At 37.5% G+C, this 17,361-nt stretch overlaps 2 protein-coding genes across 2 annotated transcripts in view; one reads left to right on the top strand and one right to left on the bottom strand.

Annotated features, from left to right (window-relative positions):
• LOC143920396 (uncharacterized) overlaps nt 1-17,361 on the top strand; it is a 443,610-nt gene that overhangs the window by 145,261 nt on the left and 280,988 nt on the right. The window lies entirely within an intron of this gene.
• On the bottom strand, nt 2,689-16,646 carry BicD (Microtubule-associated protein Bicaudal D). Its single transcript, XM_077442231.1, has 12 exons — nt 16,296-16,646; nt 13,879-14,019; nt 10,820-11,044; nt 10,508-10,745; nt 6,801-6,997; nt 5,852-5,995; nt 5,631-5,777; nt 5,366-5,555; nt 5,100-5,297; nt 3,499-3,753; nt 3,258-3,424; nt 2,689-3,187 (listed from the first exon to the last, which is right to left on the bottom strand). Exons 1-12 carry the CDS (start codon nt 16,494-16,496, stop codon nt 3,074-3,076), a joined length of 2,217 nt encoding a protein of 738 aa, XP_077298357.1. The 5' UTR covers nt 16,497-16,646; the 3' UTR covers nt 2,689-3,073.

Here is a 17,361-nt window from a genome sequence, read left to right as displayed (position 1 = left end):
CAGTCAGTGTGTTCACCCGAATTCGGTTTGGGGAACGTCCACTGTTTATGGTCACAGCGAGAAGCCAAGGACACGTGACGTCCCATACCAGTCAGTGTGTTCTCGCCCTAAGGCAAATCTAGCATAACGATTCTTTAGATTTCAACCATTGCAATGAGGAAATGGCGATTCTCAGTTTTTTACATATTACATACCTCCTTTACGTTTCACTTACGATCACAATTCAGGACAAAGTTTGCCTCTTATCCGATCGTTTTCATACTTTGCCATATTGCTCATTTTGGTCATCAATACAAGTAAATGGATCCTCCACCATTACGATAGAGATAAAATATCGTTTAAGAAGCAAAACAAGTCCGAAAATTTTTAATCTCGGCGACGTCTCGTAGTCATTAATTTTATACATAGATGGCGGTAGTAAAATAAAATTATTGACATTTTTATTAAAAATAATTTTCATTTCTTTCTGGAAAAAAGTACATTTTTATATGGAGTTGTTTAATAAAAGGCAAATTTTACAGATCAAGACCTGTAAAATAAATAGAAGATGAAAATGATATAAATGTTATAAATATATTTATTCATCATGATACATACATTGAGATTATGGATAGAATACAATATATATATTTATAGGTCATTAGAAAATGGAAACAACCAGGAAAAATATTCAACAACCTTTGGTGAAAATATATTTTTTACTTTATTTGTTCGTGTGATTTTTGATTTACCAACGCTTCTTAAATTATATTTCACTTGAGACATATTCAAAACAACAATCCAATGATTATTTTCTCATCGGCGAAACGATAAAGCCTATTATATATATATTATACTAGTCGTAAAAGGTTAAGGACGTCAAAAAAGAAAGCAAAACGTTAATGATTGTAAAAATTCAATATGTTGGCGTTAAATATTTCATTATATTGTTAATATGTAATAAATAATAATCAAAAGTGAGCATCGTTTTGAAACAATTGTTTTCACTAAGAGGACGGTTGCTCCGTATCCAATGGCTCGGATCAAGATTTCTAATAAAATAACTTCACCGTTCAGTTTGTGAACTCGCACACAGCGTCACCGCTCTGAAGAGTTTGACAACTCACTTCGGCGCCGACTGAACAAACAAATTGGAAGACACCGAATCGAATAAGAAACTCAAATAATTGGACAGTTGAACGAGTGGAGCGCGTTAATGCGGATTGAATCAACATTAGCAATAAATACCACTACCATCAATAATAATAATAAAAAAATAATACAAAAATCAAATATATATATCACAAAAGTCTATACAACAATTAATACTCGAAATCAAAAGAGGAAAAACGAATAGTAATACATTCTTGGTACAATTTGTCGCCGCCAAAAAACTATGCACCGACCTTAATAATATTAAAAAGATATTTTAAAAATTGTTTTAGACGGAAATTGTTTAGAACATCATCATAAATGTTTTGGACGAAATAATGCACACGCATACATATTTATTACACAAGCACACATCATAAGTAACCTTAATATGCTCATCTTCCTCGTATTTCTCATCCCGTCTCTCTCACTCTCCGTTCCACTTTTAATAATAACAACCACATTCAAGTGAAAAATGACGATATATATATATTACACATAGTTGAAAAACCTAATTTTGATTTTAAAAATGGAATACAGCAATACCTATTTGTATATTTGTTTTGAGGAAATCTACGTTTGAATATTGAAATGGTTAAATATGTATTATCGCCATTAAATGACACCGAAAACGCTTTTACACCAAACGGATTCCGATTTGAGGTTAAGAAATTCAAAATGGCGTCCCATTCGGTGCAAAAGCATCATTCTATAGAAATAAAATTAAAAATTTTAATAATAAGAAAAAAAAAAACTACATTCATTTGTTTCACTACACTTTAGAGCAAAAATTTTGGATGGAAAACATTATTGAGTATTGTTCATCTATGAAAAATTAGATCAACTCTTCTTACATACATAATATATATATAATAATATAAAATACCTACACATTACATAATAAATAACACAATATATACAAATAATTGTATATATATATGGCTATAGTAATAAATTCATTAAAAAAAATCACACACTTATTTAGCAAGTGAACGCCGAAAAATTCTGAAAGACATTGTCTACATTCCACGCATTACGACAACAACAAATAAAAAAATCAAAATACTGAACAAACTGATCACATATATATATAGAATTAAATTAGCAGAATACATACATACACACGCATATATATTCTAAATAAAGGCGTACATATGTCGGGGCACTAGAAGGGTCCGCAGCACGTCGACGCGGATCGAATGCAATTTTAACACTTTCATCGCGTCGAAAAAGTCACGTTCGATCCGAATCGACGCTCGCTATGATAAAAATAATAAAAAAAAATCATCGCAATGATCAAACAGTATACATATAACAAATTTATAATATCAGCGTGTAACAATAAATGGTTGGAACACATTTACAATATAAATAACTAGATTTTTTGATGCTTTCTTATCCCGACACCCGGTTTCATTATCAATTGGCTAATTGCTATCAATATATTATTATATAATCAAACGTGGACTATTAAATATTGTAAGTCTTTTAAAAACTATCTCCCTCTAAATATAATAATATAAATATTACTAAGTGTTTTTAGTCTTTTTTTTTCTTGTCATATTTAAAACAACAAATTTATACATATATTATTATTAATATCATATATAAAATAAGCACGTAAAGAGATGGTCACCGTTTTATCACCTGAATGTACACACACACAAGGATATGGATAAATTTTCAAAAACGATCTATATACATATTCTCAACATCCTTCTTGCGTTCAATTTCTTTTCTACGGGAGAGTATATATGCGTATAAATACAAAACAATTGCACAAAATCAACCTTTTCAAGTAGAAACGGAACAAAATCTTTATAAGAAAATATTAAATTTTAGATTGCACACATTTTGTTACTGATCGACAGTATTTATTTATTTATATTTATAGGGTGGCTAATGTTCGAAGCAGTGCAGCAATGTATTGCAGAAGTGGACGCTAGAAACGCGTACCGCCTCTGGAGAAGGCGGCCGGTTTACTCGTGCGGCCAGGAGTTCCCGTCGAGCCGACGACTCCGGTCCCTCTTCGAGCGCCTCGCAGCTCACGGTCCACCTAAAACCACAAATCGAAACATTAACATCCGTCAATCCGACCCAACGATTCCACCGAATGATTCATTCACCTCTAACTCTTCCAGCTTCTGCGTGAGGCCGAGCTTCTGCTGAACGGCCAGCCTCAGGAGCTGGTTCAGTGTGCGACGCTCTTCTTCAGCGGCCGACAGCTGGGCTTGCAACTCCTCGACTTGGGTGGCGTACTCCTCGCAACGGGCGGCGAACATGGCTCGCAAACCTGACGATGATTCACAATTCAATACAACACTTACATACATACATAATAACAAAACCACGTAGTTCGAGACTTACTAGAGAAAGTAGCGGCGTCTTCCTTCAACAGTCGCAGCTCGTTGCGCAATTTGAGCATCGTCTCCGACACGATGATCTTCTCCTTTTCATACTTGGATTTCAAATTATTCAAAGCGACCTCGGCCGTGTTTTTATTAGACTTAAGTACAGTGCGGAGAGTTGCGATTTGTTCCCGTTTGGTCGACAATAGTGATTTCAATTTTATAACTTGCTCTTGGTATTCGCTGATCTCTTGACCGTTGTCGTCTTTCGAAACTGGAATAAGAGATTTAAAATACACATGTTAGAAAAGTACTAGTGTTGTGCCTGTTGATATTTCAACGGGTGATTTCGGAAAGGAATTGATACATAAATTATAATAAAGTTAAAGTTGGAATCGAAGTCGAAATTGATATAATAATTATAAAATTTTTATTGTTGAAATTTCCATACTTGTCGATGCACTTACCACATACCCACATACACACATACATTCCTTCCATTTTTATGTTCAAGTGTTATGAAAAGGAATTGATACATTTTTTATTTAATTTCATAGAACACTCGCCTTTACAGATTGCTCCAAAGCGACGAGTGCACTTATACAGATACAATACAATCATAAGCATTTTATACAATGCGAATTCATACAAACATCCAGTGACATCTATAGAGAAATTTTTGCAGCACTTTATAATCAAATTGCCGAACCTCAAGACGCTGAATAGCTTGAGATTAGCCGGGAGAGATAGGAAAGGAGATGACAATTTTTACATAATCATAAAAATTTGCAAAATCTGATAAGAAACGATCGACCTGGAGTCACAAACCAAGGTCTGGCCATCAGCGGGACTCTAGTGGGACTCGAACCCGTAACCAATCTGCTTGAAAGCATAATATGCTAACCAATAATCCACACCGCTGGTTAAAGTTATATGTATAATAATAATAACAAACAACAATTGTCATTGTAATCGTTATCGAAGTTGTCATCGGAATCGGAATCAAAATCAATATAATAACTTTTGATAATTCCAAAATTAGTTTTTTTTTAATCTCCATACTTGTCGATGCACTCACCACATACTCTCATACAAACATACCCACACACACGTACATCCCTTCCATTTTTAAATATATTATTGTAGTGTAGACGTGAAGAGGGGTTTCCAAGATTAAACTAAAGGCGAGTAATTAGTGGTAAGGTACATTAACATTGATCCGTCGACCAATCAGCTCCGAATGAAGCACAGAATAAATCCGCAGAATGTTTATATACACCATGTACTCTCACTACAGAGAGATCATTGGCCGATAAATCGCAAGACTGTATTGACTGTTATATACAAGGCCAGGAGATCAGTGCTGGTCAACCAGTGTTCGCCTAATCTCCAGTTACAGTATCAACAACACAAATCGAACCACTTTATGAATGACGAAATATAGAGCAATTCCCTATACACATATAATGAAAGACTAAATCCGTTAGATATAATTACATTGTCGAATAAGGCAGACCTGCTACAAGGACCGTCAGTTCAAATTAATAGACTAAGGTTTCAAATAATCAAATTTAATACAATTCGAAGCAATAACTTGGTCTGAAATGAAAATAAACATACCTTGATTAGACGCAGCGCGTGCTTTAACGTTGCCGAGATCGATAGTTTTATCGACAGCAGCGCGCAAATGGTCAATCTGATCCAAGAGTGTGTCGATATGTTTAGCCGTCTCGGCAGCTTCGGACACTCCTTCGCCCTCCGTCAGCAGATCGCCAGCTTCCCCGTCGACCTTATTTTCACCTTCCAACTGTTCAGCTTCTGAAAACAGAGTCGGAAATGAAACCACCGCGCAAACTTTCCATCGTATGCCGCAATCCTTGACATACCTTGAGTGTTCTTCTCGTGATGTAAAAGCACGCGGTTCGGTTCTTCACCGTTGACAGTACAAACATGATGGTACAAAGAGGCCAACTGATCGGTGGCGGCCGCTAGACGAGTAGCAGCATCACCGCTCAATGCACTGACCCGTCTCAAAGCTCGCTTATACGCAGCACTCTGAGTCTCAAGCTCCATACACTACATAGAAAAAAGCATGAAGGAATAAAGATCAACAAATACTTACATATAAAATACAATTGAAACATTCAATACCTTATTATTGATAGTGGAAAGTTCGTTGCGAAGATGTCGGGCAATATCGGGGACGTTAGCTGCACTTTCAGCCTCGCGTAGCTTCTGCTGCAACACTTCAAGCTCTGATCCGCACGATTGGAACCAACTGTTGTAATCCGGAAGTTCCTACAAAAGCACATTATGATACATCAAACGCTCATCAAAAAGACATACGGATTATTGGATCAACGGGTACTTACGTGAGTTGCAGTTTTGCATTGCAACGTGTGAAGGGCGTCGACTCGTGCAGCGGCAGCTAACAAAGCTGCCTTCAAAGCTCGTGCTTCTCCGATTCCTCGCTCGGCACCCTCGCGAGCCTCTCTCAAGCTTGCACTCAGAGTTGACTGAAATAAATATAACCTAAATTTAATTTAATTTATGCGTTTATGTTTAGCACCGAGAGGTTGCCGGGTTCGATCCCGTGCTAATCTTTAATTTGAAACGGTTCCTGCATCAAATTGGCAAAATCCATCCTACCCACTATGTCACAAATATCTGAATTTGATTTATGTACAATATGTAAAAAATTATGTACAAGTCTAAATCCATAGATGTCTGTTAATTTTGTGTCCAGCCTCTCGGAATACAGCGATTTATGTAATAAAAATGCTGCGATGTTTGTAATTAATTGCCTAGGAAGGCGCATTGAAGTTTACTTGTTAGGCCTTCTTGGTATATATCTATGTAAAAATAAAAATTATAATTAGCTGAACACGGTATGCGTTGCAATGCCACAATAACGCATGCAATTCCCGTTCCCGAGTTAAAGTCGAGGTAATCTGAATACAGCGTTTTGGCTCGTGCTTCTAAGTAAATGTTCCAGTTTCAAATTAATACTTAATAATCAAATTAAATTACAGTAGTGATAATTTGTCAGAAAAACGCCCGCGGCGAACACATTTGAAAATATTCAATTGCTTGTTTATTTTACGCTAACAACGCAGGTGGCGATGTAAACACATTTGAAATTATTGCGTTGCAATGCCACTCATTTCTATTTTCCCGTTCCCGGGCGATTTTTTTTACAGAAACCATCGCGGGCATACACACAAGTAAGCTCAAGTAAGTTTCATCACAATCGGTTGAATGACAGACAGACATTGATTTTTATATATATAGATATGCCGACAGCAGTATACTGCTACATACTTTTTCATTTTCAACTGATTCCAATTGCTTTTCTAATTTCTTCAGTTCGTTCAGATGTATTTCGGAGAACAAGTCGACTTGCCGAGCGTCGCTCGGTGAAGCCAAATCAGGCGAAGATCCTTGCAAATCAGCCTGTATCTTCCTCAAGGCCATGTCTTCTTCTCCGTCGCTACCCATCGTGGCATCATCGTTCATACCTGAAACGAAACAACATATTAAAACCACAATATCGAAATGTTACTATACATAGACAGCAGCATGGCTCGGTGATTGGGCTTTTGCCTAGCACCGAGAGACGCCGAGTTGGATCCCGTGAGTTGACCTCGATTGAAAAGAATTTATTCAGAGTATATCTGTAATGCTGCTGGTCAGACTTGGATATTTGTGACTCCAGGTCGATCGTTTCCTATCAGAGTTTGCCAATTTTTTTCTGATTTCATTGTTAAAACGGTTCCTGTATTAAATTGGCTAAAAACCATCCTACTTACTATGTCACCACTATTTGAGTATGATTAATGTACAATAGATGTCTCGTAATTCAGCGACTTATGTAATAAAAATGCTGCATTGTTTGTAATTGGCCAGAAAGGCGCGTTGGGGTTTACCTGCTAGGCCTTCCTAGTATATATATGTAGGGTTGGAATTGAACGAAAGGCTGATGTATGGGCTACGGCTGAGAAGGGGTATTTTACGACTGATTGTGAGAAGGGGATGAAAAGGGGCAGAGATTTATTTATTTATTTAATAGTTTTGGACCATTGTGGCATTACAGGAAGAACCTAATGCGCCACAATGGCCTACATTTGAAAAATATATAAAAACAAGTAAACTGTAAATAAAGGAAAAAAGCAAAAGCAGAAAACATGGTAAAATAAAATTACAAAAAAAGTAACAAAAGGAAAATAATACATCATTCAGAGAGAAAAAAAAAAATAACAAAAGTGTAAAAATTAAAAATAAAATCCATAAATCCCATTCTTTGTTTACACTGATCAAAATTAAAATAGTATATAAAAATGTACAAAAGAGAAAGAAAAAATAAAATAAAATAAAACAAAATATGAATAAAAAATAAAATCACAGCGAGGCCCAAATGGAAGAGAGTAGATTAAGATTCCACTCATTCATCACATTCAAATTAAGAAAGTAATGATGAGCGCAGGTTACCAGATAAATATGTTAAGATAATATCCGACAATCTACGCTCCCCAAGGTGGAAAATATCACATTCAGGGACAGCAGCAACGATTTCATTGAGAAGTCGAATAGCTCTTGGAATAGGAGCCATTCGAAAAAGAACTGTGCGAGCAGCAGGTACAACCATTAAATGATGATGTCTACCACGCACATAATTATTAGGGACATAAAGTCCCAACTGTTCCAGCAACAACGGGCATGACGTATTACCACGCAATAGCTGGAGAACGAAACGAATTAACGAGAAGTTTCTCCGAAGTTCAAGGGAATTATACCCAAGCATGCCCAAAAGGAAAGGAGTAGGATAGAGATATGGGTAGTACCCATACTCTTTCTTATAAAGAAAACGAAGAAATGCTTTTTGCACTTTTTCTATAATAAGAGAGTAGTTTGCTTCGTGCGGATTCCACACAATTGCATTATACTCTAGCTTACTTCTAACAAGCGAGTTGAAAAGCAAGCGAGAAGACAAGGGGTTGGAGAATAATTTAGCATATCTCAAGACAAATCCAAGTCGACGAAAGGAAACGTCAGCGATTGTCTTGATGTGGTTGTGAAAGGTGAATTGAGGATCAAAAGTGATACCCAAGTCGACCATTGATTCCACGCGCTTCAACAATACGGATCCAATGGAATATCCGTGACAATAGAGCGAATTCGCACGTCCATAACTCATAATAGCACATTTACTAGTATTCAGTTCAAGCCCTAAACTGGAACTGAACTCTAAAACAGCGTTAATATCAGCTTGAAGGAGAGAGGCTTGCCTCTCATCCTTAACAGCAAAGAATAGTTTAACGTCGTCAGCAAACAAGAGACATGAAGCATTGCGTAGTACTTTTGGGAGGTTATTAATGACTATTGTAAATAGTAAAGGGCCTAAGGTGGACCCCTGAGTTACACCAGATCGCGTAAAAAATGAAGGAGATTCATAAATACCATATCTAACAAATTGCTTCCTATCACTAAGATAAGAAGCAAAGAGTTTAAGAAGACGTGGAGAAAAGCCCACTTCAGCTAATCTGATCATAAGAGCGTCATTGTTGACAAGATCAAATGCTTTTCGAAAGTCAAAGTAGGCTACATCAACTTGTTGTCCACGGTCAACTTTAGACATGGTATAATATGAAAAGCAGGCAAGATTAGTGGTAGTGGAACGACATGGTGAAAAACCATGCTGCTCATCACACAACAATCTTTTGAACTGCAAAAGAATCAAACGGTGAAGGATATTATCGAAAATTTTGGGAATAGCCGAGATGATAGCAATAGGTCTGTAATTTTCAACCTCATTTTTAGAGCCACTTTTATGAATGGGAATGACTCTAGATAATTTCCATTTTTCAGGATAATTACCAGAATCCAGAATAAGGTTAAAAATAAACTGAAGAGGCTCTAAGAGCGAATTACAGCATGCCTTTAATACGTCAGGGGGCACACCGTCAGGCCCAACAGACCCTTTCAGCTTCAAAATTGCTATCCTAACATCTCCAAGCGAGACCCGCGGAATGTCTATAATAACACCTTCAGTACCAATTTGGGAAGCCAAATTAGCATCAAGGGATGGTGATCTCTGATCAAATACAGAGCTAAAAAAACTAGCAAAAGCTTTAGCGATCTCAGGACCGACACAACTTTTATTATTAAATGAGAACGAATGCTCAAGGCCATGTGAAATATGCTTACTCTTAATAAATCTGAAAAAGTGGTGAGGATTACTAGCGATAGCACTCTCCATCTCTTTGAGATAGAGGGTATAACGCTCACTCACACCACGTTTCACGATCTTCCTAAGAATCCGAAATTTCTCATAGTCACGAAATGATTGGCTACGTTTCCATCTTCTATGAGACAACCATTTTGCACGAACATCAGTTATAAGTTTGGACCCAAACCACGGTGGAAAAACCCGACGATGTAGTTCTAAATTAGGATAACTGATGAACCGAGGAACATAACTGTCAAAAATATTATATAGTGTGTTATACAAAAATTCAACAGCATCACCAGTATTCATGAGGTACATTTGGCGCCAGTCCATAGAACGAACCTCATTATAAACCAATTCAGAATCAACGCGAGCAAAATTCCACCGTGATGAAGGAATCCCAACAGATGAACAAGCTGAAACAGGTCTCACAGAAGACAAAAACAGAAGCTCAATTTGTAATGCATCATGATATAGGTCCTCAGGGATGATCGCAGTTCCTTTTGGGCATAGGATCATCGTTGCTGACACATTGGATTCATTCACCAACATAATATCAAGCTTACTTGGAAGTAACTTACTTGGAGATATAACGGTTAGTCGCAATTGGACCTGTGCTCCGCGCGGTTGGCCGCTAAACCTCCGCACGTATCATCTTAATAAACAACATGACTGAAAACGCACGTGTTTGGTCTTCACCTTAACCGCCACATCCCAACCGTGGTTCTGAACAGCGTCATCTGTCAGGAATCTCTACCACATATATGTATGTATATAATAAAAATAAAATGTATGAACTAACCACGAATACTATAGGCCAAATTGGTGATATTGTAAAGCGCATCTCGGCCAGCGTGATGATCGAGCTCGCGCCGCAGCTGTCGCCGAGCTTCCCGTTCAGCTCCCAAAGCCTCCAAGGCTTCGGTGAGCTGCCTTTCCGAAATACGGCGTAGTCCTATCAACTCCTCGTTCGCCGCTCGCAAATCGGCCTCCTCCTCGCGCAATCGTCCCACTTCATGTTTGAGACCTTCAAACTCAACCTAAAAAAACATAACAACATTAGCTATGGAATCCGACGGAATGTGTATATAATTTTGATGTGAAAAATGAGTACTTGAGACGACTTCAAGGCGGCCACTTGTTTCTGCAAGGATATGTTCTCTTCTTCAAGTTCGGAATAGTCGGCGAGCAATCGAGCCTCCCTTGCTCGTATCTCTTTGGCGTCGACGCGAGCATTTCTCTTATCTACTTCGGCCGCGGCTGCTTCACGAGCGGCTTCGGCACCTTCTTGCAAGGCTCGTTCGCGCTCTCCAGTCACTCGTTCCAATTCTTGTCGCAGCTATAATCAACGTCACAATTCACATCAGACTTTCATACTAAAACATATTACCGATGCGTTTTTTTTTTTTGTGTATTTGGATCATTTCAATTAACATGCAATATTCCTTCCAGTTGTATTTGTCAAAACATTTTCTAAAAAATGAACGTTTAATCTGCTCAACGATCACCTCACTTAGTATCTTAACACGTTCAACCCACCACCGGTTTTAAGCCGGTGGCCACGCGGATAGTGCTATAGCGGACTATAATTTTACGGTTCCACTTCATTGATCACCCCACCACTAAAATTCCTATAAAATTCTAAAGATTTAGGGACAACTCATTATATAAAGTGATTTAATGCCGTCACGCGTAATTGGGTGCCTATACGCGTGACAGTGCCACCACGTGGGCAAATGTATGAAATCATGCGCCGGGCTGAATGTGTTAAGTTGAACTAGAGCCATGACGAGTAGACCGTAGAATGATAATTAACACTATGGTGGCCGCTGATTCATATTTGTATCATGTTGGGTGCACAACGCTTACTGGCCGCTGATACATATATGATTCACGACTGTGCGAACTGTTTCAGTTGGCTGATATACTTTTGTATCACGTTTTCGTCAATCGTTTGTGGCTGATGATACAATTTCGTCGATAAAAAAATATATCAGCGGAATGAAAAATATATATGTATGTATCATATATGTATCGGCGGCCAGTAAGCGTTGTGCACCCAACACGATACAAATATGAGTCAGCGGCCACCATAGTGTTAAACTAACCCTAAATATATAAGCTCACCTAAATGCACTATGACCTCTATTATGAAAAATTCATAATAATAATTTTACTTTAACAAATAAGGAGGATAATAAACATTATCTAAAATTACTTTAATTAATTGATCAAAGTAGCCAGTAGCATAGATTAGTGGATAGCATGTAATGCTTTTAACTGAATGGTCAGGGGTTCAACCCCAGGCCCGGTGTTGCTGTCTAGACCTTGGATATGTGACTCCAGGTCAATAGAGTTTGTCTATATATCTGATTTCGTTAAAACGGTTCCAAAAAAATGGCAACCTTGTCCTGTTTCTCGCAAAATTCGAATTTTCTGATTTATAAAATGATTTTTTTTTGTCCATTTATCCATAGATGTCTTTATGACGCTCTATAAATTGTTTATCGATGTTTATAAACGCATAGGGGTTTTATGTATAAAAAAAAATAATAAACCTAAATAATTTATAACTAGCATTTTTTTAATTACTTTGGACGATTTGAAAGTTATACTCTGTATTTATATACCGCCATATTTAAGTGATAGTTACTCATTAGGGCAAAACGCTTTATGGCTATTGATAACTTTGTAGAAAACATTTTTTTTAATCTTTAACTTTCAGCACTGTTGGAACGTGTATTGTTAATTGGGATTGCCCTAATGACTATCCATCATATAGTAATATTAACCATAGAAACCATACATATTTCCAGTGTCAGCGAATAAAAAACGACGCAATTGAGCATAGAAGAACCAACCCTCATCATACTAACCTTCTTTTTATATGAATATAAAAAAAATTAATAAACCTAAATAATTTCTAACTAACTAACTTTCTTTTATTACTATGGACGATTTGAAAAATATAATACGCATTTATATACCATCAGATACTCATTAGGGCAAAATGCTTTATTAACTGTATAGAAAACATTTTTTTTTAATCCTTAACTTTTAGCACTGTTGGAACGTGTATTGTTATTTGGGATTGCCCTATTGACTCCCCATCATATAGTAATATATTAACTATAGAAACCATACATATTTCCAGTGTCAGCAAATAAAACCGGATAAATAACGACGCAATTTAGCATAAAAGAACCAACCCTCACCGTACCAACCTTATTTTACATCGTGCAAAAAACACGTGGGTCTTATCCAACAGATCAAACGCCCAACTTTAATCCCCCTCAAACACCAGGACGAAACAATTAATTAAATGAACGACGACCCCCACACGTACATAGAAACGTGCCGCTGCTTTCGATACTGCCGACATGCATTAACTAATTAAAAATTCTATCGAATAATACCCCGGATAGGAACAGAGCTACGAGACACACCCATATAAATATGAATGTCACACCCTATTAATAGACAACGCCGTAAATCAACACACACACACACAGACACAACATCTAAAAACCCTACGATAGGGACTACGTACCCTTTTAGTCTTCACCAACTCACTAGATTGCATCTCACAACCATCAAAAGACGAACAAACAAACACGAATGTGTGCGACAGCGAAGATACACCATCTGCCGACAGCGTTAACAGCCAACTGAGACGTTCAATTTAGGCCATGCCGATGATTAGCCATGAAAAGCGTATACGAATTAGACATCAAGGACGAGAGCCCACAGGCGTATATATCAATTTATTTCTGGAACGACTCCTACATCAAAAACAACACACACACATCGACAACACTTAAACATGTGTAATATGTTATGTTTTGTTTACAACGACGCGCTGCTGCTGCTACGTGTCTGTTATTTTATTAGTAGACATGTGTGTGGTGTCAAAAAATAATTCGGCAGAAAAGCATCAATCAAAAAGGTCTTATATTATATAATCCACTTACGTATTCCGAATAAATTGACTGGAAAAATTAAAATACATATATTCGTAACGGTACGCCGATTGTTCAGTCATACATTCAATTAACTTTTAACTGGTTGCATTTTTAACGATGTGATATTCTCAATTAGAGTTTTATTCTTGCATGTTTTTTTTTTTTATTTGAATTGCATTATACATATGTTTATGAACGACTCGATCATTACCTGCTTCGTCTCGTTCTCCAATTCTAAGATTTGGAGGTTGAGAGACGATTCCATTGCCGCCGACTCGTTGAGGAGAGCATCTTCTTGCTCGATGCCGGTTTTCGTGGTGACTTTTTGAGACGTCTGATACTTTGCCAAAGCCTGAAACATAAATTTGGATCATCTCATTAAAAATTCAAATAGTACGTCCTTTCTAAAGTTAATTATATTAAACTGAATCTCTCGCTAAGCCTTTCCAGGTAACATTGAATAAAAAATACATTAAACATAGATCGTTTAATCCGTGCCAATGTTTATAAAGACTGAATTTATAACCATAGCAGTATTTCCCGATGGAAATCCCTAACTGCCGAGTGTTTTAGATTGTAGCTTGGCATTTATTTACATTGTGAGCATTACATTTTAACAACAATGAAGAAGATGGAACTAGTTTTGGAAAATACATCCATTAATAGACTTATTTTGTTTATTTTATATTGTTGCAAGATATATTAGAGAGTCTAAAAACACACCTTTACAAAACTCGAAATCCTCGACGGTAGTTATTTAGGGTTTGTTCGGATTAGCTACAATTTTTATACCTGCTTTCTAAATAATTCTAGTTGAAATTTTCAGCGTGGCCGGCTTTCAACAGAAAAGACGTCAGCACTTAAAGAGTTGACACAATAGATTCTCTCTATAAGGTTCGACGTCTTTCATTTTTTCATTTCATGATCGACGACAACATTAAAACTTACCATTGCATAATATATATGAATGTTATAGATATAAAATTTTCCTGAAATTAGCATCGATCACTAATCGTCTTTAAGTATTGACTTTGTAGGAGTATTTTGGTATTAATTCAAGCTTACTCAAAGCTAAGGATGAAAAATTAGTACGAGTACTTACTTAGGTGAGGATGTATTTCAATTTTTTTTGTATTCATCTCTAACTAAATAGGTATTTGTTGGCATTCTTATTTACAGCATCTTTCTTATATACTGGTGTTCTAGTTGATGAAATATCATGGCATGGGTGTTGGCATAGTAAGTTATTAAATAAAGAAAAATTAAAAGAAATGTGTCGTTCTGCATGTGGTCGATTTTTTTTTCAAATACATTTTAATTAACATTTATATTTAATTGTTTAATATGGAAAAAATGGTAAAAACTACCTACATATAAACAATATAAAAATTAATTAATTAAATAAATAATTTTCAATAGATAAGATAGCGCTAAATGCCCAGAGACTTATTTCCCTTGAGGAAGCATTGGTAGCAAACAGTATATATAGAAGTTTTTTGTTGATCTGTTATTATATTCGTACGTTTTGCTGGCAGTGTTTTAACTGTGACACACATATGTCGAATTGAAACGACTATTAGGGCAAAATCACACAGAGAAGAACACTGTGGGTGGTCTCCTACATTTCTTCAAATATGGCATTCGACAACTATTAGCCTATAGGAAACATTGGTAGCAAAACAGTACATATAGTTTTCCTTTTTGTTATTATATTCGTACGTTTTTTTGGCAGTGTTTTAGCCGTGACGTACATATGTATGTTGAATCGAAACGACTATTATAGTGTTATCTTCCACAAACATACAAAATAGCAATATTATATATATGATGATCCAAATTGACTGATTTAAAGCTTCCATAATATGTATATATAATATATAAGATCAAAAATTACTAAAATTTACGGTTGATATTATCTTTGTAGAAGAATTGATTAATGATAGTCTACATTCGTTCAATTTAACAAACAAAGAGTGACTTTCTTAAAAAATGTAACGAAAAAAATTATAAAGTATGCGTTGAAACGATTGTAGAATATATTGATGTGTTCAATCTTTATAAAAATTCAATAATTTTATGTGTAAAAAATTCATATTTTTATACAAAATTAATATTTATTTTTTATATTACAAACTTTCAACTGAACATACATTAGACACTATCGTATTACAATACGTATATTATACGACCTTCTACGATATAAAAATGATAAGCAAGAAAAAAAGAAAAGTGAAAATTCGTAATGACATTGAAAAATGCGCCGATTTTTTTTACACTCACATAGTGCCGTCTCTTTCTATCGCAGCTTCGACGATCGTACGAAAGAGAGACAGATAGACAGAGAGAGAGAGAGAGAGAGAGAGAGAGAATTCAAATGACATTCCGTCAAAAGGTGACACTTGTTCTGGGAATCCCATAAAGTGCAAATCCAAAGATAAACAGATGCAACAGACGTGCGGTAAAAAGGACGCGAATAATTCGCATAATTAAGTTAGAAATTCGATACACATATCCGTCGAAGCGAATCCACCGACATGAGAAGAGAAGAGAAGAGGAGAATAAAAACAGTGCAGCCAACATGGCGGCGGGTGTGTAAAAGTGACGTTTGAGGTTAAGAGGAATGAATACTTCGTGAGTGATGTCGATCTCGTGCTTGGCGTTCTCGTAGAGCGCGTCCAGCTCCTCGACGCGCCGCTGCAGCTGGTCTTTCTCGTCGAGGAGGACGAGGCCGTAGCGCGCCGATTGGTCGCGCTCGCTGTTGGCCTGATCCAGCTCTCGGCACACCCGCTCCAGCTCCAGCCGCAGACCCCCCTCCCCCGTCTCCGCCATCTTCCCCTCGACCCCTGTTCTCCAATCACCAGCTCGAGTTGACCGCACCGCAGATGTCACTCTCGCGACAGCCGAACGGCGACGACAGACAAGACGTGCGATGCGGGCCGGCGGCCGCGCGCCACTGCCTTTCGACACTCACACTGACACACACCACTAACCACACGTCACTTGTCATGCATGCTCGCACCCCTTATTTATGCACTGCATAATTCGAATTATTTAACGTTTTTTGTTGAGTTTTGTAACCAAGTTCGCCAACATAGATGGCGCTTGTAAACCTACTTTTAAACGATAAATATTGTACGTTTCGGAAAAGAAATCGACGTAACGCGCCGTTAGACCAGAGCATCTTAAGGCTGGGCCGCACCGTGCAACTTTGTCGGCCGACTTGTTGCGCGACACAAAAAAATGTATGGAATTGTGTGCGACAAACATATTGACGATTGTGGCATGTCTACCTGTATGCATTGGTCTGATCGCCCTCAACCAAGTTGTTCGCGAGTTGAGTGGTGCGGCTCGCCCCTTAGGCCTGTCGCAAACACAGCCACTTGTGTTCGCCACTGATGTCCGCCACCAGTGGCCCAGATCAGCCACCGGTGGCACCTACTTTTCGCTCCAGAGTGTAGTGTTTTTGTGTATTTGAAATATGGACTCCGACTCGGAAGCACTCTTCGCGCTGTTGACAATACGAAGACGTCGCAGACGACAACTAAGACATCGCCGTTATTGGATATTGGACCGTTGAGGGACGAGTGGCGAATGGCGAGTGGCGCGTCGCCGTGTTTACGCAGAAACATCAGTGGCGAATGGCGTCCACTAGCTGCGAGAGCCCCAGCGTGTGGCGCATGGTTGGGTTTGCGGA

The sequence above is a fragment of the Arctopsyche grandis genome, chromosome 12, assembly GCF_051622035.1.
Source record: "Arctopsyche grandis isolate Sample6627 chromosome 12, ASM5162203v2, whole genome shotgun sequence".
Lineage (NCBI taxonomy): Eukaryota > Metazoa > Arthropoda > Insecta > Trichoptera > Hydropsychidae > Arctopsyche > Arctopsyche grandis.
This window is presented reverse-complemented; position numbering and strand designations above follow the sequence as displayed.